The 24,650-nt window shown below is 50.3% G+C and overlaps 3 protein-coding genes across 3 annotated transcripts in view; 2 read left to right on the top strand and 1 right to left on the bottom strand.

The window, feature by feature from the left end:
• The window catches only part of TMEM221 (transmembrane protein 221), a 13,902-nt gene extending 1,623 nt beyond the window's left edge, over window positions 1-12,279 (top strand). The window contains exons 2-3 of the mRNA XM_025368765.1: window positions 2,155-2,240; window positions 10,866-12,279. Coding sequence (XP_025224550.1) covers window positions 2,155-2,240; window positions 10,866-11,332 — 553 coding nt within the window. The 3' untranslated portion in view covers window positions 11,333-12,279. The remainder of the gene's footprint in view (window positions 1-2,154; window positions 2,241-10,865) is intronic.
• A 2,076-nt stretch (window positions 12,280-14,355) lies between these two features.
• Window positions 14,356-24,650, bottom strand: part of MVB12A (multivesicular body subunit 12A) — a 32,803-nt gene continuing 22,508 nt past the window's right edge. Inside the window, exon 8 of the mRNA XM_025368766.1 lies at window positions 14,356-14,665. Within this exon, the coding sequence (XP_025224551.1) occupies window positions 14,546-14,665 (120 nt within the window). The 3' untranslated portion in view covers window positions 14,356-14,545. The remainder of the gene's footprint in view (window positions 14,666-24,650) is intronic.
• LOC112613350 (peptidyl-prolyl cis-trans isomerase A) lies at window positions 16,599-17,356 on the top strand. Its single transcript, XM_025368774.1, has one exon. The coding sequence runs from the start codon at window positions 16,647-16,649 to the stop codon at window positions 17,142-17,144; it is 498 nt and encodes a 165-aa protein (XP_025224559.1). The 5' UTR covers window positions 16,599-16,646; the 3' UTR covers window positions 17,145-17,356.

The following is a 24,650-nucleotide window of genomic DNA, read 5'->3' as shown; positions in this document are numbered from 1 at the left end:
TTTTTTTTTTTTTTTTTTTTTTTTTTGAGACGGAGTCTCACTGTGTCGCCCAGGCTGGAGTGCAGTGGCGCGATCTCGGCTCACTGCAAGCTCCGCCTCCCGGGTTCACGCCATTCTCCCGCCTCAGCCTCCGAGTAGCTGGGACTACAGGCGCCCGCCACCACGCCCGGCTAGTTTTTGTATTTTTAGTAGAGACGGGGTTTCACCATGTTAGCCAGGATGGTCTCGATCTCCTGACCTCGTGATCCACCCGCCTCGGCCTCCCAAAGTGCTGGGATTACAGGCTTGAGCCACCGCGCCCGGCCGGCGCTATCTTGATTCACTGCAGCCTCCACCTCTCGGGTTCAAGCGATTCTCCCACCTCAGCTTCCCGAGTAGCTGGAATTACAGGTGCGCACCACCACAGCCAGCTAATTTTTGTATTTTTAGTAGAGGCGGGGTTTCACCATGTTGGCCAGGCTGGTCTCGAACTCCTAACCTCAAATGATCCACCCACCTTGGCCTCCCAAAGTGCTGGGAGGCCAGGAATTTGAGACCAGCCTGGGTAATATAGCAAGACCTTCCCTGTACAAAAAGAAAAAAATAATAATTAGCTAGGTGTGGTGGTGCATGCCTGTAGTTCCATATACTTGAGAGGCTGAGGCAAGAGGATCTCTTGAGCCCAGGAGGTCGAGGCTGCAGTGAGCCATGATCATGCTTATGAATAACCACTGCGCTCTAGTTTGGGCAACATAGTGAGACCCCATCTCTAATAATAATAATAGCAGATGATAATGAGTGCTGAGAAGGAAAGAAGAGAGATGGGATAGAGAGGGGATAGGACTTTGGGATTTCTCCTGCGTAGGAGGGTTGTGAGTGAGGAGGAAGGTGATCTGATTTAGGTTTTTAATGACCACCTCTAGCCACTGTGCTGAAAAGGGGACAGGAGGGAAGGCGGCAGGAAGGGAAGGCGTCCACTTTCATTATACTGGTGGGAGCTGAGTGAGGATGGAAGCTCTCAGAGCCTCCGTTTCCTCCTCAATCAGTCTCACCTCTTGGGGTCGCTGTTTGTACCATCAATAACAGCACGTGAAACTCAGTTTTCTCATCTCTCAAAGAAGCTTGTGGTCTGTAAAATAATGGAAGCCAGGTGTGTAGCAAGTATCTGCACATAGTAGCTGCTTCCTGAGTGTTGGGTGTTTGAGTGGACTCATGTATATAGATGGATTATAGGGGAAAGAGAATAGATGGTGGATGGATGGAAGGAAGGAAGGAAGGATGGATGGATGGATGGATGAGGGGTGGATGGATAGTGAATGGGAGATGGATGACCAGTGGATGGGTGGGTGAGGGATAGATAGGATAGCGGAGGGTGTTTAAATGAATGGATGGATGGGTTAATAGCACATGGTTAAATGAATGGAAGGCTGTATATGAGTGCTGGTCGAATAATCAATGAATATGGATGGTAAATGGATGGTGGACACTGACTTGGAAAAATGGATGGGTGGATGGATGGAGCATAGATAAATGGATAGATATCAGATAGGTGGATGGTGGATATCTAAATGATTGTATGGATGGATGAATGGATGGGGCTGATGGATAGATAGATAAGTGGATGGATGAATGAATTGTTAAGTGGATGGATGAATGAATGAGTGGATGGGTGACTGGTTGATGGATGGATAAGTGGATGGATAGATGGATGGATAGATGGATGGATAAGTGGGTGGGTGGATGGATGGATGGATGGATAAGTGGATGGATGGGTGAACGGAAGGATGGATGGATGGATGGATGGATGGATGGATGGATAAATGGATGGATGGGTGAATGGGCGGATGTATGGATGGGTGGATGAATGAATGAGTGGACAGATGGATGAATGGGTGGATAAATGGATGAATGGATAAATGGGTGGACAGATGGATGGATGGGCTGATGGATGGATGAGTTGATGGATGAATGGATGGATAGATGGAGAGTGGATAAGTAAATGGATATAAATGGGTGGGTGAGTAGATGGATGATGGTTAGGTACTCATAGATTTTGGGTCCCTGAAAGCTGGGTCCTTGTCTCATTTAAGCTGCTCTCCCTCCCTGTCCTCACTGACCTCCCACCACCAGCTCCACTTCCTGAACCCTTTATCTTCCTGCTTCCCTTCATTCCAGGTCGGACTGGTTTCTCTATGACTGCCGCCTCCTCAGACACGTGGCCCTTGGCCTTTTCTGCTGTGGGATCTCTGTCTACTTAGCAGGTGTGTGCTGAAATAGAACGTGGGGCATAGGATCCGGGGTTGGGTAGAGAGCAGCAATGGTCCCCTAACTGGGATCAACTCCGCAGACAGTCTCCTTGAGTTCAGCTCCAGGCTCTGACACTTCCTTGCTTTGGTGCCTTGGGCAAATTCTCTCTGTGCCTTGATTTCCTCATCAGTACAATGGGAATAACTGTCTTTACCTCACAGAACCACTTGAGGAGATTCTGAGATTTAATCCTCATGAAAGCCCATAGGACCAGGGATAGTGGCTCACATCTATATCCCAGCAATTTGGGAGACTTAGGCTTGGTGTGGTGGTACACACCTGTAGTCCCAGCTATTCAGGAAGCTAAGGTGGGAGGATCACCTAAGCCCAGAAGGTTGAGGCTGCAGTGAGCCATGATTGCACCACTGCATCGCACTCCAGCCTGGGTGATACAGCGAGACCCTGTCTCATTAAAAAAAAAAAAAAAAAAGGCCGGGCGCGGTGGCTCAAGCCTGTAATCCCAGCACTTTGGGAGGCCGAGATGGGCGGATCACGAGGTCAGGAGATCGAGACCATCCTGGCTAACACGGTGAAACCCCGTCTCTACTAAGAAATACAAAAAATAGCCGGGCGAGGTGGCGGGCGCCTGTAGTCCCAGCTACTCGGGAGGCTGAGGCCGGAGAATGGCGTGAACCCGGGAGGCGGAGCTTGCAGTGAGCTGAGATCCGGCCACTGCACTCCAGCCTGGGCTACAGAGCGAGACTCCGTCTCAAAAAAAAAAAAAACAAAAAACAAAAAAAAAAAAAAAAAAAGCCCGTGGATGGCATCTGACTCCAGTAGGGACTCCACAAATGCTAGTTGTCATCAGAACACTTCTGATTCATCAGTTTTATACATTTGTTTGAACAAAAATTTTCATGGCCTGGGTGGTGTCTAAAGATAGCATTTTGGCCAGGCGCAGTGGCTCACGCCTATAATCCCAGCACTCTGAAGGCCTGAGGCCAGTGGATCACCTGAGGTCAGGAGTTCGAGACCAGCCTGGCCAACACGGTGAAACCCCGTCTCTACTAAAAATACAAAAAAATTAGCCAGGCATGGTGGCGGGCGCCTGTATTCTCAGCTACTCAGGAGGCTGAGGCAGAGGAATCACTTGAACCCTGGAGGCAGAGGTTGCAGTGAGCTAAGATCACGCCACTGCACTCCAGCCTGGGCAACAAGGGCAAAACTCTGCCTCAAAAAAAAAAAAAAAAAAAAAGCATTTTACAGGTTGGAATGAGTGAAAGCTGTTTTGGTTACAAATATCAATCTCCAGCTCAAAAATGGCTTGAGAAAATTAAAAAAAAAAAAAAAAAAAAAAGGATACCCCAGATGCCAGAATGTTCCACACTGTCCTTCCTTCCTGATTTATAATAACTTTTCTTCAATCAACTTTCTTCATCCATCCGGGCTGGTAAAGGAACCAAATCATTAAGTGTCTTTCAAGAGACTCCTAATGCCTTATATTTGTTTTAATCTTGAAACAAATGTGTTGATGATGCTGGGGACTCAACGCTGAATCATATATAAGTCCCTGCCAGCCCTGTAAACAATCTGATTTACAGGAAGAAAAAATATCCCACTGAATGAGAAACAGGATTTGCTATTACTGTTTTTTTTATAGTCCCACCATAGAAAAATAGAAGTTTAAAAAGATATTTAGCCTGGGTGTGGTGACTCACGCCTGTAATCCCAGCACTTTGGGAGGCTGAAGTGGGTGAATCACTTGAGGGTAGGAGTTTAAGACCATCCTGGCCAACATGCTGAAATACCCCCTCTATGAAAAATTCAAAAAAATTAGCTAGACCTGGTGGCAGGTGCCTGTAATCCCAGCTACTCGGGAGGCTGAGGTGGAAGAATCGCTTGAACCTAAGAGGTGGCTGAGATCATGCAACTGCCCTCCAGCCTGGGCGACAGAGTGAAACTTCATCTCAAAAAATAAATAAATAAAAAGACATATTTAAAATATTTTTAATGAGATGTGAGCCTAAGGTTCACTGTGGGAATTTATATATACGAAGTGCACGGAACGCTGCATAACTTTTGTTGTTTGACTTAATGAAATGCTCCAGAGGTAGTTTTTTTTAGAAAAAGGAGAAGGAATGGATGACTTGTGCATCTGAAATTATCAGGGAAGTTGGCCTCAGGTGCGGCTGGATCCAGGTACTCAAATTAGGTTATCAGAAATGCCTCTCAGCTGGGTGTGGTGGCTCGCACCTGTAATTCCAGCACTTTGGGAGGCCGAGGCGGGTGGATCACTTAAGGTCAGGAGTTTGAGACCAGCCTGGCCAACATGGTGAAACCCCATCTCTACTAAAAATACAAAAATTAGCCAACCATCGTGGCACACCCCTGTAATCCCAGCAACTCCAGAGGCTGGGGCAGGAGAATTGTTTGAATCTGGGAGGTGGATGTTGCAGTGAGTCGAGATCACGCCACTGCACTCCTGCCTGGGCAATAGAGCGAGACTCCGTCTCAAAAAAAAAGAAAAGAAAAGAAAAGAAAGAAATTAGCCAGTCATGGTGGCTCGTGCCTGTAGTCCCAGCTACTCAGGAGGCTGAAGGCAGGAGAATCACTTGAACCCACGAGGTGGAGGTTGCAGTGAGCTGAGATCGTGCCACTGCACAGCCTGGGTGACAGAGCGAGACTCCGTCTCAAAAATGATAATAAAAGAAAAAAGAAACAGAAATGCTTGTCACTTCACCTCTTCATCTGCTGTTCCCTGAGTGGGCATCTCTCTGAGAAAGTTGACTCTATCTGTAAGCACTTTTGACACGATGCCTGGAGCCATGAGTCTGCACAGGCCAACAGAAATATTAAAGACCTAGGGAATAAGATCTCCACATTCTAAAATACAAGAACAATTACAAAAGAAAAAAAAGAAGGTAACATTATGTCAGCCTCACTAAGCGTAAAATTGAGAATTCATTCACCTCCCATTTAGATTGTTTTTGAGGCTAGGTGACCTCATTCAGCAAGAATTCCTAAGCACATCCAACCAATCATCCATTCATTGCTAGCTAGAACTAAAAGAATAATTACAAAATGCCTTTCAAAATGTTTCCAGCAAAAGAAAAATGTCCTTGGCCTTGCTTTCATATGTCGGACATCATGCAGTGTGATATCTTCCAAAGCAACAGTACAGAGCCAGAGAATGTGTATAAACAGCCTGGAAAGTGCCAAAAAAAAAAAAAAAGTCCCCCTTGTGTTCTGGGCCCCTCTCCTACCAATACCCGAGACACTGCAGGAAAATGTATCTGTCCCAATAGCCCAAGCTAAAGTCTCAGGGCTGACTCTGATAGGCTGAGCTTGGGCCATGTAATATTCCTACACCAATCACTAACATCATGGGAAGCAATTAATGCTCTGATTGGCTGAGCTTGGCCCAATGAGGACCTCACTGATGCCAAAGTGGGTCAGTGATCCCAAATCCACTCCGCAGTGTAGAGATAGGGACCAGACCAGGGATTCCCCACTGAGACTGATTCTGGCCTCAGAGGACTTTTATCACTACCTAGAGACATTTTTGGTGGTCGCCACAGAGTTGAGGGTGGGATGCTACTGACATCTAGTGGGTAAAAGCTGCTAAACGGGCCGGGCGCGGTGGCTCAAGCCTGTAATCCCAGCACTTTGGGAGGCCGAGGCGGGTGGATCACGAGGTCAGGAGATCAAGACTATCCTGGCTAACATGGTGAAACCCCGTCTCTACTAAAAATACAAAAAAAAAACTAGCCGGGCGTGGTGGCGGGCGCCTGTAGTCTCAGCTACTTGGGAGGCTGAGGCGGGAGAATGGCGTGAACCCGGGAGGCGGAGCTTGCAGTGAGCCGAGATCGCGCCACTGCACTCCAGCCTGGGAGCACAGCGAGACTCCGTCTCAAAAAAAAAAAAAAAAAGCTGCTAAACGACCTATGATGCACCACCACTAAGAGTGGTGCCAACTGTATGCTGGAGAGGCTGATGGAGGGCTAGCTAGCGCAGGTCCTCAAAGTCCCTTCCTTTATTTGTTTTTGTTTTTGTTTTTTTTTCTCTGAGAGGGAGTCTTGCTGTGTTGCCCAGGCTGGAACCCAGCGGAGTGATCCCAGCTCACTGCAACCACCACCTCCCAGGTTCAAGCCATTCTCCTACCTCAGCCTCCCAAGTACCCAGGATTACAGGAGTCCACCATCACGCCCAGCTAATTTTTGTATCTTTAGCAGAGACAGGGTTTTACCATGTTGGCCAGGCTGGTCTCAAACTCCTGGCCTCAAGTGATCCGCCCACCTCAGCCTCCCAAAGTGCTGGGGTTACTGGCATGAGCCACCACACCTGGTCCCTCAAGGTCCCTTCTTATTCACATTGGCTAACTGAGGCCAGAGAGAGGCTGTGAATCTCTCACAATGTCCCCCAAGCCTGGGGCGTGGCAAACCTGTGGGCACCGGACAGTAGGCAGCAGAGGCTGGCTCCCCCACCCTGACCCTCACCCCCACCCCAGGCAGAGACAGACAGAGATACAGGACCCTGAGAGCTGAGTTGCTGGAGGTGTTTCTGGTTTTGTTTGTTTAGAGACAGGGTCTTGCTGTGTAGCCCAGGCTGGACTTGAACTCCTGGCTCAAGCAATCCTCCTGCCTCAGTCTCCCAATCCAAGAAGCTGGAACTACAGGTGTGCACCACCATACCCAGTTAAGTTGCAGTTTCATTGTGGCAAAGTACACATAACAAAAACATTACCACTTTAGGCCAGGCGCAGTGGCTGCCACTTGTAATCCCAGCACTTTGGGAAGCCGAGGCAGGCGGATCATGAGGTCAGGAGATTGAGACCAACCTGGCTAGCAAAGTGAAACTCCGTCTCTACTAAAAATACAAAACTTAGCCGGACGTGATGGCGGGCACCTGTAGTCCCAGTTACTTGGGAGTCTGAGGTAGGAGAATGGCATGAACCCGGGAGGCAGAGCTTGCAATGAGCCAAGATCATGCCACTGCACTCCAGCCTGGGCAACAGAGCAAGACTCTGTCTCAAAAAAAAAAAAAAAAAAAAATTAGCATTTTAACCAGTGTATTTTATTTCTATTTTTTGAGGCAGGGTCTTGCTCTGTTACCCAGGCTGGAGTGCAGTGGTGTGATCATAGCTCACTGCAGCCTCCATATCCTGGGCTCAAGCAATTCTTCTGCCTCAGCCCCACAACTAGGCAAGCACTGCCATTCCTGGATAGTTTCTTATTTTTTGTAGAGACTGGTCTATCTATGTTGCCTGAGCTGGTGTCGAACTCCTGGCCTCAAGCAACCTCTCACCTCAGCTTCCAAAAGTGCTGGGATTACAGGTGTGACCCACCTCGCCCAACCTTTAACCACTTTGAAGTGTACAATTCAGTGGGATTTAGCACATTCACGGTCTTAGGCAACTATCGCTACTATCTGGTTCCAGAATATTTTAATCACCCAACAGGAAACGCTGTCCCCATTAGCAATCACTCCCCATTCCCCCTTCCTCATCCCTGGCAGCCACTAATCTACTGTCTGTCTATGGATTTGCTTGTTTTTTTTTGTTTGTTTTTTCTTGAGACAGCGTCTTGCTTTGTTGCCCAGGGTGCAGTGCAGCAGCACGATCTCAGCTCACTGCAACCTCCACCTCTCAGATTCAAGCGATTCTCCTGCCTCAGTCTCCCAAGTAGCTGGGATTACAGGCACGCGCCACCACGCCCAGCTAATTTTGTATTTTTAGTAGAGACCGGGTTTCACCATGTTGGCCAGGTTGTTCTCCAACACGTGACTTCAGGTGATCCACCCACCTCAGCCTCCCAAAGTACTGGGATTACAAGCATGAGCCACTGCGCCCAGCCGGGATTTGCCTGTTCTGTACATTTCAGATCAATGACACCTCACACTCTGTGGCTATTTGCATCTGGCTTCTCTCACTCAGCATCATGTTTTCCTGTTTCATCCACATTGTAGAATGGAAGGGTGCCTCATTCCTTACATGCTGTATCATATTCCCTCATATGGGTATTCCACCAACAGGGATGGTTCTTTTTTTTTTAGACGGAGTCTCGCTCTGTCACCCAGGCTGGAGTGCAGTGGCATGATCTCGGTTCACTGCAAGCTCCGCCTCCCGGGTTCACACCATTCTCCTGCCTCAGCCTCCCGAGTAGCTGGGACTACAGGCACGCCCCATCACGCCCGGCTAATTTTTTTGTATTTTTAATAGAGATGGGGTTTCACCGTGTTAACCAGGATGGTCTCAATCTCCTGACCTCGTGATCCACCCACCTTGGCCTCCCAAAGTGCTGGGATTACAGGCGTGAGCCACCGTGCCTGGCTAGGGAGGCTTCTTAAGAGATAGAGCAGGTGGCTGGGCACAGTGACTCACGCCTGTAATCCCAGCACTTTGGGAGGCCAAGGCAGGTGGATCACCTGAGGTCAGGAGTTCGAGACCAGCCTGACCAACATGGTGAAATCCCCGTCTCTACTAAAAATGCAAAATTAGCCAGGCATGGTGGTGCATGCCTGTAATCCCAGTTACTCGAGAGGCTGAGGCAGGAGAATTGCTTGAACCCGAGAGGCAGAGGTTGCAGTGAGCTGAGATTGCGCCACTGCACTGCAGCCTGCGCAACAAGAGCGGAACTCCATCTCAAAAAAAAAAAAAAAAAAAAAAAGGGAGAGAGAGCAGGTCCCATTACTCTCCAGCTCCAAAATCCCCCTACTCATTGCTCTTAGAAGAAAACATGGTGGGGCACAGTGGCTCATGCCTGTAATCCCAGTCCTCTTGGGAGGCCAAGGCGAGAGGATCACTTGAGCTCAGGAATTGGAGACCAGCCTGGGCAACAAGGCGAAACCCTGTCTCTACTAAAAATGCAAAAATTAGTCTGGGCACCATGACTCATGCCTGTAATCCCAGCACTTTGGAAGGCTGAGGCAGGCAGACCACCTGAGATCAGGGGTTCGAGACCAGCTTGGCCAACATGGTGAAACCCTGTTTCTACTAAAAATACAACAATTAGCCGAGCGTGGTGGCGGGTGCCTGTAATCCCAGCTACTTGGGAGGCTGAGGCATGAGAATCACTTGAACCCAGGAAGCAGAGGTTGCAGTGAGCAGAGGTCACACCCCTGCACTCCAGCCTGGGTGACAGAGCAAGATTCTGTCTCAAAAAAATAAATAAATAAATAAAATAAAATAAAATAAAATAAAACAAAAATTAGCCAGGCATGGTGGCGTGCACCTGTAGTCCCACCTACTCAGGAGGCTGAGGTGGGAGACTCACCTGAGCCTGGGGAGGTTGAGGTGGCAGTGAGCCGTAGCCAAGCCACTGCCTTCCAATCTGGGGTGACAGAGCGAGACCCTGTCTCAAGAAAAAAAAAAGAAGGAGAAGAAGGAAGAGGGCTGGGCGCGGTGGCTTACGCCTGTAATCCCAGCACTTTGGGAGGCCGAGGCGGGTGGATCACTTGAGGTCAGGAGATCGAGACCATCCTGGGTAACATGGTGAAACCCCATCTCTACTAAAAAATATATTAAAAAAAAAAAAAAAAAGAAGGAAGAAGAACAAGAAGAACAAGAACAAGAAGGAAGAAGAACGAAGAAGAAGGAAGAAGGACAAGAAGGAGAAGAAGGAGGAGGAGGAGGAGGAAGAGGAAGAAGAAGATGGAGGAGGAGGAAGAGGAGGAAGAGGAGGAAGGGAAGAAGAGGAAGAAGAGGAAGAAGAGGAAGAAGAGGCCTCCACCCCCATCTGGTCCCCAACATCCACTCCTTCCTTAACTCCTCCATCTCTCCCCCACCTCTCTTCTCCAATTACACCACAACCTATTTATCTTTTGTTGTTGTTATTATTGTTGAGACTGAATCTCACTCTGTTGCCCAGACTGGACTGCAGTGGTGCGATCTCGGCTCACTGCAGCCTCCATCTCCCAGGCTCAAGCAATTCTCTTGCTTCAGCCTCCCGAGGAGCTGGGATTACAGGCATCCGCCACGATGCCCAGCTAAGTTTTGTATTTTTTTGTAGAGACAGGGTTTCACCATGTTGCCCAGGCTGGTCTCGAACTCCTGACCTCAAGTGATCCACCCGCCTCAGCCTCCCAAAATGTTAGGATTACAGGCGTGAGCCACTGAGCCCGGCCAGAACCCGTTTTGTTTTCTTCTGAGCCTCAGACACTCGGGCGTTTCCACCTCAGGACCTCTGCACTTGCTGTGTCCCCTGCAGCCGTCATCCTCCTCAGCAATCCCAGAAGCTGCTACTTCTTCCCCCAGGGTCTCAGCTCAAATAGCTCCTCCTCAGGGAAGCCCCTGCCCACAGCTGCTGAAATGAGTCTCTTTCTGTTGTCTTCTTCGGAGGCAGAACTGTGCTTCAGAGCACAGACTCTGGAGCCGACCAGCCTGGGTTAAAATCCCACCTCTGTCACTTCCTGACTGTATGGCTTTGAAGAGTCTCCTAACCTCTCTGGGCCCCAGCTTTCTTCTCTGTAAAATGGATGTGATGATGATGCACGTGTGGGATGTGGGAGAATTAGATGCCTAGTCTATGTTCCAGTCCCATGGCAGGGTTTTTCATGATTTCTCCCTGTGCACACGAACCCCCTGAGGGCTTGGAGGGCAAATGTTTGTTGACTGAATAAATGAGAGTCGTTTCCTTCCGCAGCACTGTCCATCTATGCCTTGCTACTTTTCGAGATCGAGACAGGCGCAGCAGCCGCTTCCATCCTCGGCTCGGGCGCCCTGGTTCTGGTGGCTGTGCTGACCCACACTCTCCTCCGGGCTGCTCGGGCCACCCGCCGTGGGCTCCATGAGTTGTCCCCGCCATCCTTTGAAGATGACCTCACCCGCCCTGCTGAAGTCTCCAAGGCCAGCCCCAGAGCTCAGCCTCAGCAGGGTATCCATCGTCGGACCCCCTATTCAACCTGTCCAGAGCCTGGGGACCCCTTTGTGTCCATGGCCACTGCCACAGCACCTGCAGCCCTGGGGGGAGGCTGGGAGAGCAGCCTGCCTGCAACCCGAATGCACCGGACACTGTCCGGCCTGGGGCAGTGGGACGGGGTTACCCATGAGATGCGTCGAATCCTAGGCCATAGACCAGGGAGCACGGGGAAGGACTCTACACTGGTGTGAGCCCAGGGATAAGGAATAGAGACCTGGTGTAAGAAAAGGATACCATACAGATAGGTTCAGGTTCAGCTGCAGTAGCAGTAGGACTTGATTTTTCTCTCATTTTATTGCATACTTAGCTTTTGTCCTCAAGGTTGCCTCATGGCACAAAATAGTTGCCAGAGCTCCAGCCTTCACCTCCTCATTCTGAGGGAAAGTCAGAGGCCAGCGCTGGCTGGGTGTCTCCTAGAAGTCTCCCCAGGAAGCCTTGAAACCCTTCATTTTATATCCCACTGGCCAGAACAGAGCGAAATGGCCACACCTTGCTGCAGGGGAGGCTGGGAAATGTGGCTATCCAGATGGATGAGATTCTGTTATTGGTAGAAGGGGAGCAGGGGGCTTAGGCAGTGATTCTCTAAGTGTCTCCATCCATTTTACAGATGAGGAAACCGAGGCCCCAAGAGAGGCAGTGACTCACCAGGGGGCCCACGGCCAGGACTGAGCACCAGAGCCAGGATCCTCACCTGAACCCCGTAATCGCCAGGCTGCTGATATGCAAATCTCAGACTCTGCAAAATCCGCTGCGCCCCCTTGGGCTGTGAACATTTCAAACCCATGTGTGCCAAGCTTGGAGCAGCCCAGGGCCAGAGGCACGACTGGAGGGCTGGACCCAGGTTCCTGGCTGTGGACTCATGGCTGAGGGCTTAGCCGCTTTGTGCCTCAGTTTCCTCATCTGTAATATGGGGACAAGAAGTGGCCCTGTCTCCAAGGGCTCAGACGAGACACATGACTTCATGTAAGGCATTCTGGGGACCCCCACACAATAGGTCCTCGATGCGTGTTAATTGTTCTCATGCTGCTGCTGCTTGGGGTGTAGACATGGGTAGTTCCTGGGGCTCAAGGAAATAACAGAGGGGTCTCCAAAGGTCTCCTGTCTTGCACAACCCACAAATAAACTCCGATGTTCACTATCTGTGTGTTACTCAATATTCAATTGTGCCACCTGGCCAAGCCCAGGCCCATGGGTGGGACTTGGATCAGGGAAGGGAAGGGCAAGAGTGAGCGCCAGGCCATGCCCCTTGTAGTCCCCAGTCTGGGACGTGTGCTCCACCAGTTGTTTATGTTTGGTTTTGGTTTGAGACGGAGTCTTGCTCTGTCTCCCAGGTGGGAGTGCAGTGGCATGATCTAGGCTCACTGCAACCTCCGTCTCCCAGGTTCAAGTGATTCTCCTGCCTCAGCCTCCTGAGTAGCTGGGATTACAGGCGCCCGCCACCATGCCTGGCTAATTTTTGTATTTTTAGTAGAGACAGGTTTCACCATGTTGGCCAGGCTGATCTCGAACTCCTGACCTCAGGTGATCCCCCTGCCTCGGCCTCCCAAAGTGCTGGGATTACAGGTGTGAGCCACTGCTCCTGGCCTTGAAACAATTTTTTTGAGATGGAGTTTTGCTCTTGTGGCCCAGGCTGCAGTGCAATGGCCCAATCTCGGCTCATTGCAACCTCCGTCTCCCGGGTTCAAGCGATTCTCCTGCCTCAGCCTCCCAAATAGCTGGGACTACAGGCAAGTGCCACCATGCCCGGCTAGTTTTTACATTTTTTGTTTGTTTGTTTGTTTTCTAGACAGAGTCTCACTCTGTCGCCTAGGCTGCAGTGCAGTGGGGCGATCTCGGCTCACTGCAACCTCCGCCTCACGGTTTCAAGCGATTCTCCTGCCTCCACCTCCCAAGTAGCTGGGACTACAGGCAAGGGCCATCATGCCTGGCTAGTTTTTACATTTTTAGTAGAGATGAGGTTTAACCATGTTGGCCAGCTAGTCTCGAACTCCTGACCTCAAGTGATCCATCCACCTTGGCCCCTCAAAATGCTACAGGCGTGAGCCACCGCGCCTGACCTGAATTGTATACTTTTAAACGGTTGATTCTATGTTGATGTGATTTTCACCTCAACATCTTTTTATTTATTTATTTTTAAGAGAGGGGTTTGCTCTGTCACCTGGGCTGGAATACAGTGTTGTGATCATAGCTCATTGCAGCCTCAAACTCCTGGGCTCAAGTGATCCTCCTGACTCAGTATCCAGAGTAGCTGGGACTACAGGCATGCACCACTACATCAGGTTAATTTTTGTATTTTTAATTTTTGTAGAGATGGTGTTTTGCTATGTTGCCCAGGCTGATCTCGAACTCCCGGGCACAAAAAATTCTACCTCAGCCACCTAGTAGCTAGGATTACAGGGGCATGCCACCATGATCCCTTACGCACACACAAAAATAAAGCAAGGCCAGGGCAGTGGCTCATGCCTGTAATCCCAGCACTTTGGGAGGCTGCAGTGGGCGGATCACGAGGTCAGGAGTTCAAGACCAGCCTGGCCAACTTGGTGAAACCCTATCTCTACTAAAAATACAAAAATTAGCTGGGCATGGTGACGCACGCCAGTAATCCCAGCTACTCGGGAGGCTGAGGCAGGAGAATTGCTTGAACCAGGACCCAGGAGGTGGAGGCTGCCGTGAGCTGAGATCATGCCACTGCCCTCCAATCTGGGCTACAGAGCAAGATTCCGTCCCCCGACCAAAATAAAAATTAGCTGGGCGTGGTGGTGGGTGCCTATAATCCCAGCTACTCGGGAAACTGAGGCAGGAGAATCGCTTAAGCCCGGGAGGCAGAGGTTGCAGTGAGCCAAGATTGCGCCACTGCTCTCCAGCCTAGGCACAAAGCAAGACTCCGTCTCAAAAAATAATATAATAGGCCGGGCGCAGTGGCTCACGCCTGTAATCCCAGCACTTTGGGAGGCCGAGGCGGGCGGATCACGAGGTCAGGAGATCAAGACCACAGTGAAACCCCGTCTCTACTAAAAATACAAAAAATTAGCTGGGCGTGGTGGCGGGCGCCTGTAGTCCCAGGTACCCGGGAGGCTGAGGCAGGAGAATGGCGTGAACCCGAGAGGTGGAGCTTGCAGTGAGCCAAGATCGCGCCACTGCACTCCAGCCTGGGCGACAGAGAGAGACTCCATCTCAAAAATAATAATAATAATAATATAATAAAAATAAATAAAAAGTTGCACCCTGGGCACCTCAACAACCTCACCCTAGGCTGGTCCCTGCTCTTCCTCCTGATACCTCAAACTTGAACCTTGGAAACTATAAGGTTCCAACTTGGGAGGCCCAGCTGAAAACTGCCCCCTTCGTCTGCACTGCCTGGAAGGAGAGCTGAGTTACCGAGCATCTTCCTATCTCAGCTAGAATCAGGTGAGGCGCAGGGCAAGGCTGGTCCTGGGGCTGCAGCCAAAACCTCCAGACTCCAGGCACCTGATACCGGTTTGGCGTGCGGCTTTCAGAGTGTTCCGGGAGCTGGGCAGACCTGCCTTAAGGAACAGTCATGCAAACTCAGTTTCCTTCTTTATAAACAGAGGTGATCTCCCCTACCCACCAAGTCATAGGCATAAGGCCCCAGTCGAAAGGGTAGAAATGCCTCCATTAATTCCACGGGCCTCACAAACACAAGCTGTCAGCATTCTGGTATGTGCTAGGGTATGAACAGTAGCTGTCAAAGATGTTGTCTTGTGAGAGGATCACCTGAGGCCAGGAGTTCAAGACCAGCCTGGGCAATATAGGGAGACCCTATCTCTAGAAAAAATTTAAAAATGAGCCAGGCGTGGTGATACACACCTGCAGTCTCAGCTACTTAGGAGTCTGAGGCGGGAGGATCAGCAATGACTGAACCAACTGCAATCCAGCCTGGGCAACAGAGCAAGACCCCATCTGTTTAAAAGAAAAGCTGGCAGGGTGCAGTGGCTCACTCCTCTAATCCCAGCACTTTGGTAGGCCAAGGCAGTCGAACTGCTTGAGGCCAGGAGTTCAAGACCAGCCTGGCCAACATTGTGAAATCCTGTCTCTATTAAAAATACAAAAATTAGCTGGACACGGTGGAAGGGACCTGTAATCCCAGCTACTTGGGAAGCTGAGGCAGGAGAATCGCTTGAACCCCGGAGGTGGAGGTTGCAGTGAGCCGAGATCATGCCCCTGCACTCCAGCCTGGGTGACAGAATGAGACTCCGTTGCAAAAAAAAAAAAAAAAAAATTAGCCATGCATAGCCAAGTGTGGCAGCTCATGCCTGTATCCCAGTACTTTGGGAGGCCGAGGCAGGTGGATCACTTGAGGTCAGGAGTTCGAGACCAGCCTGGCCAACATGGTGAAACCCCATCTCTACTAAAAATACAAAATTAGCCACGTGTGGTGGCCCTTGCCTGTAATTCCATTAATCCCAGTTACTCGGGAGGTTGAGGCAGGAGAATCACTTGAACCCAGAAGGCGGAGGTTGAGTAAGCCGAGATCACGCCATTGCACTCCAGCCTGAGCAACAGAGCCAGACGCTGTCTCAAAAAAAAAAAAAAAAAAAAAAATTCCACAGGCCTCGCAAACACAAGCTCTGTCAGCATTCTGGTATGTTCTAGGGTGTGGACAGTGTCTGTCAAAGATGTTGTCTTGCAAGACGATCACCTGAGGCCAGGAGTTCAAGACCAGCCTGGGCAACAGAGGGAGACCCCATCTCTACAAAAAAAATCAAAAATTAGCCAGGCGTGGTGGTGCACACCTGTGGTCCCAGCTACTTGGGAGGCTGAGGCAGGAAGATCAGCAATGATAGAATCACTACGATCCAGCCTAGGCAACAGAGCAAGACCCCATCTGTTTAAAAGAAAAGTAGGCAAGGCACAGTGGCTCACTCCTGTAATCCCAGCACTTTGGGAGGCCAAGGCAGTTGGACTGCTTGAGGCCAAGAGTTCAAGACCAGCCTGGCCAACATGGCAAAACCCCATCTCTACTAAAAATATAACAATTAGCTAGGCATGGCCGGGTGCCGTGGCTCACATCTGTAATCCCAACACTTTGGGAGGCTGAGGTGGGCAGATCACTCGAAGTCAGGAGTCCAAGACCAGCCTGGCCAACAAGGTGAAACATCGTCTCTACTAAAAATACAAAAAGAAAAGAAAAGAAAAGAAAGAGGCCAGGCGCAGTGGCTCACACCTGTAATCCCAGCACTTTGGGAGGCCGAGGCGGGTAGATCACGAGGTCAGGAGATCGAGACCATCCTGGCTAACACGGTGAAACCCCATCTCTACTAAAAATACAAAAAATTAGCTGGGCGTGGTGGCGGGCGCCTGTGGTCCCAGCTTCTCGGGAAGCTGAGGCAGGAGGATGGCGTGAACCCGGGAGGCGGAGCTTGCAGTGAGCAGAGATCACGCCACTGCACTCCAGCCTGGTTGACAGAGTGAGACTCTGTCTAAAAAAAGAAAGAAAGAGGCTTTGCAGACGCTGCCGCCGAGGAAAGTCCTGTACTACTAGCCATGGTCAACCCTACCGTGTTCTTCGACATTGCCGTCGACGGCGAGCCTTTGGGCCGCGTCTCCTTCGAGCTGTTTGCAGACAAGGTTCCAAAGACAGCAGAAAATTTTCGTGCTCTGAGCACTGGAGAGAAAGGATTTGGTTATAAGGGTTCCTGCTTTCACAGAATTATTCCAGGGTTTATGTGTCAGGGTGGTGACTTTACACGCCATAATGGCACTGGTGGCAAGTCCATCTATGGGGAGAAATTTGAAGATGAGAACTTCATCCTAAAGCATACAGGTCCTGGAATCTTGTCCATGGCAAATGCTGGACCCAACACAAATGGTTCCCAGTTTTTCATCTGCACTGCCAAGACTGAGTGGTTGGATGGCAAGCATGTGGTCTTTGGCAAAGTGAAAGAAGGCATGAATATTGTGGAGGCCATGGAGCGCTTTGGGTCCAGGAATGGCAAGACCAGCAAGAAGATCACCATTGCTGACTGTGGACAACTCGAATAAGTTTGACTTGTGTTTTATCTTAACCACCAGACCATTCCTTCTGTAGCTCAGGAGAGCACCCCTCCACCCCATTTGCTCGCAGTATCCTAGAATCTTTGTGCTCTCGCTGCAGTTCCCTTTGGGTTCCATGTTTTCCTTGTTCTCTCCCATGCCTAGCTGGATTGCAGAGTTAAGTTTATGATTATGAAATAAAAACTAAGTAACAATAAAAAAAAAAAAAAGAAAGAAAGAAAGGAGAGGAAGGAGAGGAAGGAAGAAAGAAATTAGGCTGGGCACGGTGGCTCACGCCTGTAATCCCAACACTTTGGGAGGCCAAGGATCACGGGCGGATCACGAGGTCAGGAGATCGAGACCATCCTGGCTAACGCAGTGAAACCTCGTCTTTACTAAAAATACAAAAAAAAAAAAAAAAAAAAAAAAAGCCTGATGTGGTTGCAAGCACCTGTAGTCCCAGCTACTCGGGAGGCTGAGGCAGGAGAATGGCGTGAACCCTGGAGGTGGGGCTTGCAGTGAGCCAAGATTGCGCCACTGCACTCCAGCCTGGGCGACAGAGCGAGACTCTGTCTCAAAAAAAAAGAAGAAAAAGAAATTAGCCGGGCTTGGTGGTGGGTGCCTGCAGTCCCAGCTACTCAGGAGGCTGAGGCAGGAGAATCACTTGAACCCCGGAGACAGAGGTTGCAGTAAGCCGCGATCACACCAATGCGCTCCAGCCTGGGTGACAGAGTGAGACTCTGTCTTGGAAAAAAAAAAAAAAAATTCTGTAGAGACTGGGGTCTCCCTATGTTGCCCAGGCTGGCCTCAAACTCCTGGACTCAAGTGATCCTTCCACCTCAGCTTCCCAAAGTGATAGGATTACAGGGCTGAGCCACAGAGCCCAGCCCCTCTGCAACCTTTGAATACAGGAAGTGTAGGGTTTGCCACTAGCAGAGGCCACTCACGGGGAGTCACATCATCCATTCTGCCTGGATGTCAGGCTGCAGGAAACTTCCAGCTTCAAAGGCCTGTCAGAGTCAAGAGATGTTTATTCAAGAGTCATCAGGGAGGCCGGGCGCGGTGGCTCACGCCTGTAATCCCAGGACTTTGGGAGGCCGAGGCAGGCGGATCACGAGGTCAGGAGATCGAGACCATTCTGGCTAACACGGTGAAACCCCGTCTCTACTAAAAATACAAAAAGTTAGCCAGGTGTGGTGGCGGGCGCCTGTAGTCCCAGCTACTTGGGAGGCTGAGACAGGAGAATGGCGTGAACCTGGATACCACAGATCACGCCACTGCACTCCAGCCTGGGTCACAGAGCGATTCTCCATCTCGATAAAAGGCAGCTGAGAGACACAGCTCCTGTGCATTCTCCTGTACATGTATCCCATGCAATGAGAGGATCAAAGAGGTTCCCATTGTAAAGATGGAAAAACTGAGGCACAGAGAAGTTTAAGCCACAGCTCAGGGTCAGCAGCTATTGAGTAGAGGAGCTGGGATCATGTCTCTCCAAAAATGCCACTCTCAGTACCCATGTCCCTGTGGTGCCTGGGAGTAAGCAATAGGAGAGAAACCCACCTGGGCAACATAGCAAGACCCCATCTCTACAAAAGTAAAAACGTAGCTGGGTGTGGTGGCACACACCTATAGTTCCAGCTACTAGGGAGGCTGAGGTGGGAGGATAGCTTGTCCCCAGGAGGTCAAGGCTGCAGTGAGCCATGACTGCACCACTGCACTCTAGCTTAGGTAGCAGAATGAGAGGTTGCCTCAATAAAACAGAAATGGCCAGGCACGGTGGGTCACACCTGTAATCCCAGCACTTTGGGAGGTCAATGTGAGCAGATTGCTTGAGGTCAGCAGTTCCAGACCAGCCTGACCAACATAGTAAAACCTCATCTCTACTAAAAATATAAAAATTAGGCCAGACACGTTGGCTCATGCCTATAATCCCAGCACTTTGGGAGACTGAGGCGGGTGGATCACTTGAAGCCAGGAGTTCAAGATCAGCCTGGCCAGCATGATGAAACCCTGTCTCTCTAAAAATACAGAAATAAGGACCGGGCATGGTGACTCATGCCTGTAATCCCAACACTGCCGAGGTGGGCAGATCACCTGAGGTCAGGAGTTCAAGACCAGCCTGACCAACATGGTGAAACCCTATCTCTACTAAAAACACAAAAATCAGCCAAGTGTGGTGGTGGGTGCCTGTAATCCCAGCTACTAGGGGGCTGAGGCAGGAGAATCACTTGAACCCAGGAGGCAGAGGTTGCAGTGAGCCGAGATCATACCATTGCACTCCAACCTGGGCAACAAGAATGAAACTCCGTCTCAAAAAAAAAAAAAAAAAAAAAATTTAGCTGGGCGTCGTGGCAGGCACCTGTAGTCCTAGCTACTCAGGAGGCTGAGTCACGAGAATTTCTTGAACCTGGGAGATAGAGGTTGCAGTGAGCTGACATGGCTCCACTGCACTCCAGCCTGGCGACAGAGCCAGACTCTGTCTCAAAAAAAAAAAAAAAAAAACCCAAAAACTACAAAAATTAGCTGGGTGTAGTGGTGCATGCTTGTAATCCCAGCTACTCAGGAGGCTGAGACAGGAGAATCACTTCAACCCGGGAGGTGGAGGTTGCAGTGGGCCAAGATCACACCATTGTACTCCAGCCTGGGCCACAGAGTGAGACCCAGTCTCAAAAATTATAATAATAAAAGGAGAGAAGGATAGGCACGGATCCTGGACTGAGTGCTGTGGTTCCCAGGGCCCTCAGCTCCTTCCTCTGTAACCCAAGATGATGTACGCTCAGCCTAGAAATGTTAGGATTGATGATACCCAAGTCAGAAGCAGGGGGTGGGCTCCATCGGGCCCCTCCAAACCTTGCGTGATGCAGTCCCCAGGCCTGCCTGGGCTCAGAGGGCTGGGATTTTTCGGGTTGAGTGGCCCTGTCATCAGTGACAATTGGTCTAGTCGGACCCAAGGCCAGGATGGCTCATCCTCAGGCCCCTGGTCACACACAGACTCTCTGAAATGAGATCTGGGGCTGCTTTTGGGGCAGTCGAGAAGGACGGCAGAGAGGACAAATGGCATTAGCTTTCTGGCTGGATCAGATTCTGTGGCCGGCGCCAGAGGAGCCTGGGCGAGACCTGGCAGATGGTCTGTGCACCGGGAGCCAGGAGATGCAGGCAGGTACCTTAGCACTAGAGACCTAATTTTTCCGAGGCAGCTGAAGAGTTTGGGGGAAGGGCATACATTTTGCATCATCCCCGCTCACCTCCCCTTCCAGGAGAACTCACTGTCCCCCGTCTCAGATTCCCAGGGCCAGGCCGGGTCTCTGCCCCGACAAAGACTCTCTTCTTGGCCAAACTTGAGTCAGAGTCCTCTGAAATCTCTTCTGCACTGGGCCTTGACCTTGGCTCCCATGCTGTCTTTGATCTGTCTCGCCCAGTTTTAGCAAGAATCCTGCTAAGTCAGTTTCTTGATAGCTGATCGCCCTGGCCTGGCTTCAGCAAGGATCCCGTTAAGTGAGTTTAAGGTGACTCCCCAAGTCTTTACAATTTTCTCTCCACTGACACCCCCTTGCCCTGCTCCACAGCTATAAATCCCCCCTTGTCGACAACTTCGTGGATTCGGAGTTGAGCTCAATTTTGCCTGCAGTAGTCTTGAATAAAGCCTTGTTTACTTTAAAAAATCATCAGAATTATATATGTGTGTGGATTTTTTTTTCTTTTTCTTTTTTTTCTTAAGAGGGAGTCTCACTCTGTCACCCAGGCTGGAATATTGAAATGTAGTGGCTCGATCTTGACTCACTGCAACCTCTGCCTCCCAGGTTCAAGCGATTCTCCTGCCTCAGCCTCCCAAGTAGCTGGGATTATAGGCACCCACCATGCCCGGCATTTTTTTTTTTTTTTTTTCATATATTTAGTAGAGATGGGGTTTCACCATGTTGGCCAGGCTGGTCTCAAACTCCTGACCTCGTGATCCGCCCACCTTGGCCTCTCAAAGCGCTGGGATTATGGGCGTGAGCCACCATGCCCGATCATGTGTGCCTTTTTCATAGAGATGGTGTTTCACTGCTGCCCAGGCTGCCCTTAAACTCTTGAGCTCAACAGATCCTCCCAGCTTGGCCTCTCAAAGTGCTGGGATTACAGGTGTGAGCCACCCCTGCACCCAGCCCCATTTTTTTTTTTTTTTTTTTTTTTGAGACAGGGTCTTGCTGTATCACCCAGCCAGGAGTGTAGTAACGCAATCATGGCTCACTGCAGCCTTCACCTCCCGGGCTCAAGTGATCCTCCCACCTCAGCCTCTCAAGTAGCATGACTACAGGCACGTATCACTATGCCCGGCTAATTTTTAATTTGTACAGACAGGGCCTTGCCGTGTTGCCCAGGCTGGTCTCAAACTCCTGGGGGCTCAAGTGATCCTCTCGCCTCAGCCTCTGATAGTGCTGGCATTACAGGCATGAGCCACGATGGCTGGCCAACTGTAATTATGTAAAAGCTTGGATGTTTCTTTAGACGACACCGTCGTCACTGTGAGAAAACGACCCTCCCATTAGGCCGGTTTCTGCACCACTACAACTACCAAAGTCTACTGCCGCTAAGAGATACGCCTTAGCTTTGCTATTTATTTATTCATTTACTTAGAGATAGGGTTTTGCTCTGCACCCAGGCTGTTTACTTTTTTTTTTTTTCAGACAGAGTTTCGCTCTTGTTGCCAAGGCTGGAGTGCAATGGCGCGATCTCGGCTCACCACAACTCCTGCCTCTCGAGTTCAAGCAATTCTCCTGTCTCAGCCTCCCGAGTAGCTGGGATTACAGGCATGGGCCGCCATACCCGGCTAATTTTTTTTTTTTTTTTTTTGAGACGGAATCTCGCTCTGTCGCCCAGGCTGGAGTGCAGTGGCGCCATCTCAGCTCACTACAAGTTCCGCCTCCCAGGTTCACGCCATTCTCCTGCCTCAGCCTCCCAAATAGCTGGGACTACAGGCGCCCGCCACCACACCCGGCTAATTTTTTAATATTTTTATTAGAGATGGGGTTTCACCATGTTAGCCAGGATGGTCTCGATCACCTGACCTTGTGATCCGCCCGCCTTGGCCTCCCAAAGTGCTGGGATTACAGGCGTGAGTCATCGCGCCCGGTCTAATTTTGTATTTTTAGTAGAGATGGGGGTTTCTCCATGCTGGTCAGGTTGGTCTTGAACTCTCGACCTCAGGTGATCCGTCCACCTCGGCCTCCCAAAGTGCTGGAATTACAGGCGTGAGACACCACGCCCTGCCTTATTTATTTATTTAGAGACAGGGTCTCACTGTGTCACACAGGCTGGAGTACAGTGGTGCAATCATAGCAAACTGCAGCCTCGATCTTCTGGCCTCGAGCGATCCTTGTGCCTCAGTCCCCAAAAGTGCCGAGATTACAGATAGGAGACTCCAAGTATGACAGCCTTAGTTTATCTTTTCTTTTCTTTTTTTTTCCGAGACAGAGTTTCACTCTTATTGCCAAAGCTAGAGTACAATGGTGCTATCTTGGCTCACTGTAAATTTGACCTTCCGGGTTCCAGCGATTCTCCTGCCTCAGCCTCCCAAGAAGCTAGGATTACAGGCGTGTACCACCACACACACCTAGTTTTTATATTTTTAATAGAGATGGGGTTTCACTACGTTGGCCAGGCTGGTCTCGAACTCCTGACCTCAGGTGATCTGCCTGCCTCGGCCTCCCAAAGTGCTGGGATTACAGGTGTGAGCCACCATGCCTGGCCAGCTTTTCTAAGTCACAGAGATCTGGTGAATGTTTACAACTGCAGCAGAATGTGGGCCACCACAAGGCTACAAAAGCCCAGAAGAGAAACAGGAGAAACAGCAGCATAGCAGCTGTCGCACACGTCCATGGTCATGTGCTCATGGGAGATGGAAGGTGTGAGTTTAGGGTGGTGAATTTCTTTTTTTATTTTATCATTATTTTTTTCTTTTTTGAAATGGAGTTGGCCGGGCGCGGTGGCTCAAGCCTGTAATCCCAGCACTTTGGGAGGCCGAGACGGGCGGATCATGAGGTCAGGAGATCGAGACCATCCTGGCTAACACAGTGAAACCCCGTCTCTACTAAAAAATACAAAAAACTAGCTGGGCGAGGTGGCAGGCGCCTGTAGTCCCAGCTACTCGGGAGGCTGAGGCAGGAGAATGGCACAAACCCGGGAGGCGGAGCTTGCAGTGAGCTGAGATCCGGCCACTGCACTCCAGCCCGGGCGACAGCGCAAGACTCCGTCACAAAAAAAAAAAAAAAAAAAGAAATGGAGTTTTACTCTTGTTGCCTAGGCTGGAATGCAATGGTGCAATCTCAGCTCACTGCAACCTCCACCTGCTGGGTTCAAGCAATTCTCCCGCCTCAGCATCCCAAGTAGCTGGGACTACAGGCACCTGCCACCACGCCTGGCTAATGTTGCATGTTTGGTAGAGACGGGGTTTCACCATGTTGGCCAGTCTGGTCTCGAACTCCTGACCTCAGGTGATCCACCCACCTTGGCCTCCCAAAATGCTGGGATTACAAGCGTGAGCCACTGTGCCTGGCCACGTTCTTGTGGTTTTTGTTGGTGATTTTGCTATTGAAATTCCCCCAGACACTGAAATGCTGTCCAGGGTTCCTAAGTACCAAAAGACTGTGATGGCTGGGCTCGGTGGCTCACGCCCGTAATCCCAGCACATTGGGAGCCGAGGCAGGAGGACTGCCCAAGGCCAGGAGTTCAAGACCAGCTTGGGCAATATAGTGAGACCCCCCAGCGGTACAAAAACTTTTTAAAAATTAGTCCAGTGTAGCCTGTAGTCCCAGCTACTCAGGAGGCTGAGATTGGAGGATCACCTGAGCATGGGAGGTCAAGGCTGCAGTGAGCTATGATCACACCAAAAATAAAATACTTAAAAAAAAAAAAAAGTCTGTGATGCACCTCATGGAGAAAATCCCTTATAGAGAAGCTTCATGCAGACATGAGTTTCAGTGCCGCTGGCTGTGAGTTCAATGTGAATGAATCCACCATAGATATTAAATAAGATGTCTTTAAACAAACATACATAAAACAAGGTTGTATGAATCGGTGGATGAAAATGGTGTGGCCTGGGCCGGGTGCAGTGGCTCACACCTGTAATCCCAGCACTTTGGGAGGCCAAGGCGGGGGATCACTTGAGGTCAGGAGTTTGAGACCAGCCTGGCCAACAAGGTGAAACGCCATCTCTACTAAAAATACAAAAAATAAATTAGCTGGATATGGTGGCCTGAGCCTGTAGTTCCAGCTACTCGGCAGCAAAGGGGCGGGGAGGGGGGGAGCGGGGGCTGAGGCCGGAGAATCGCTTGAATCTGAGAGGCAGAGGTTGCAGTCAGCCGAGATCGTGCCGCTGCACCCAGTCTGGGCGACAGCGCGAGATGCTGTCTCAAAAAAAAAAAAAAAAATTAAAAAAGGGCTGGGCGCGGTGGCTCAAGCCTGTAATCCCAGCACTTCAGGAGGCCGAGGCCGGTGGATCATGACGTCAAGAGACTGGGACCATCCTGGCTAGCA

The sequence above is a fragment of the Theropithecus gelada genome, chromosome 19 (assembly GCF_003255815.1).
Source record: "Theropithecus gelada isolate Dixy chromosome 19, Tgel_1.0, whole genome shotgun sequence".
NCBI lineage: Eukaryota > Metazoa > Chordata > Mammalia > Primates > Cercopithecidae > Theropithecus > Theropithecus gelada.
This window is presented reverse-complemented; position numbering and strand designations above follow the sequence as displayed.

Bases quoted from the DNA above. Each gene is read 5' to 3' on its own strand.
- LOC112613350 (XM_025368774.1), top strand. From the start codon at position 16,647: ATGGTCAACCCTACCGTGTTCTTCGACATTGCCGTCGACGGCGAGCCT.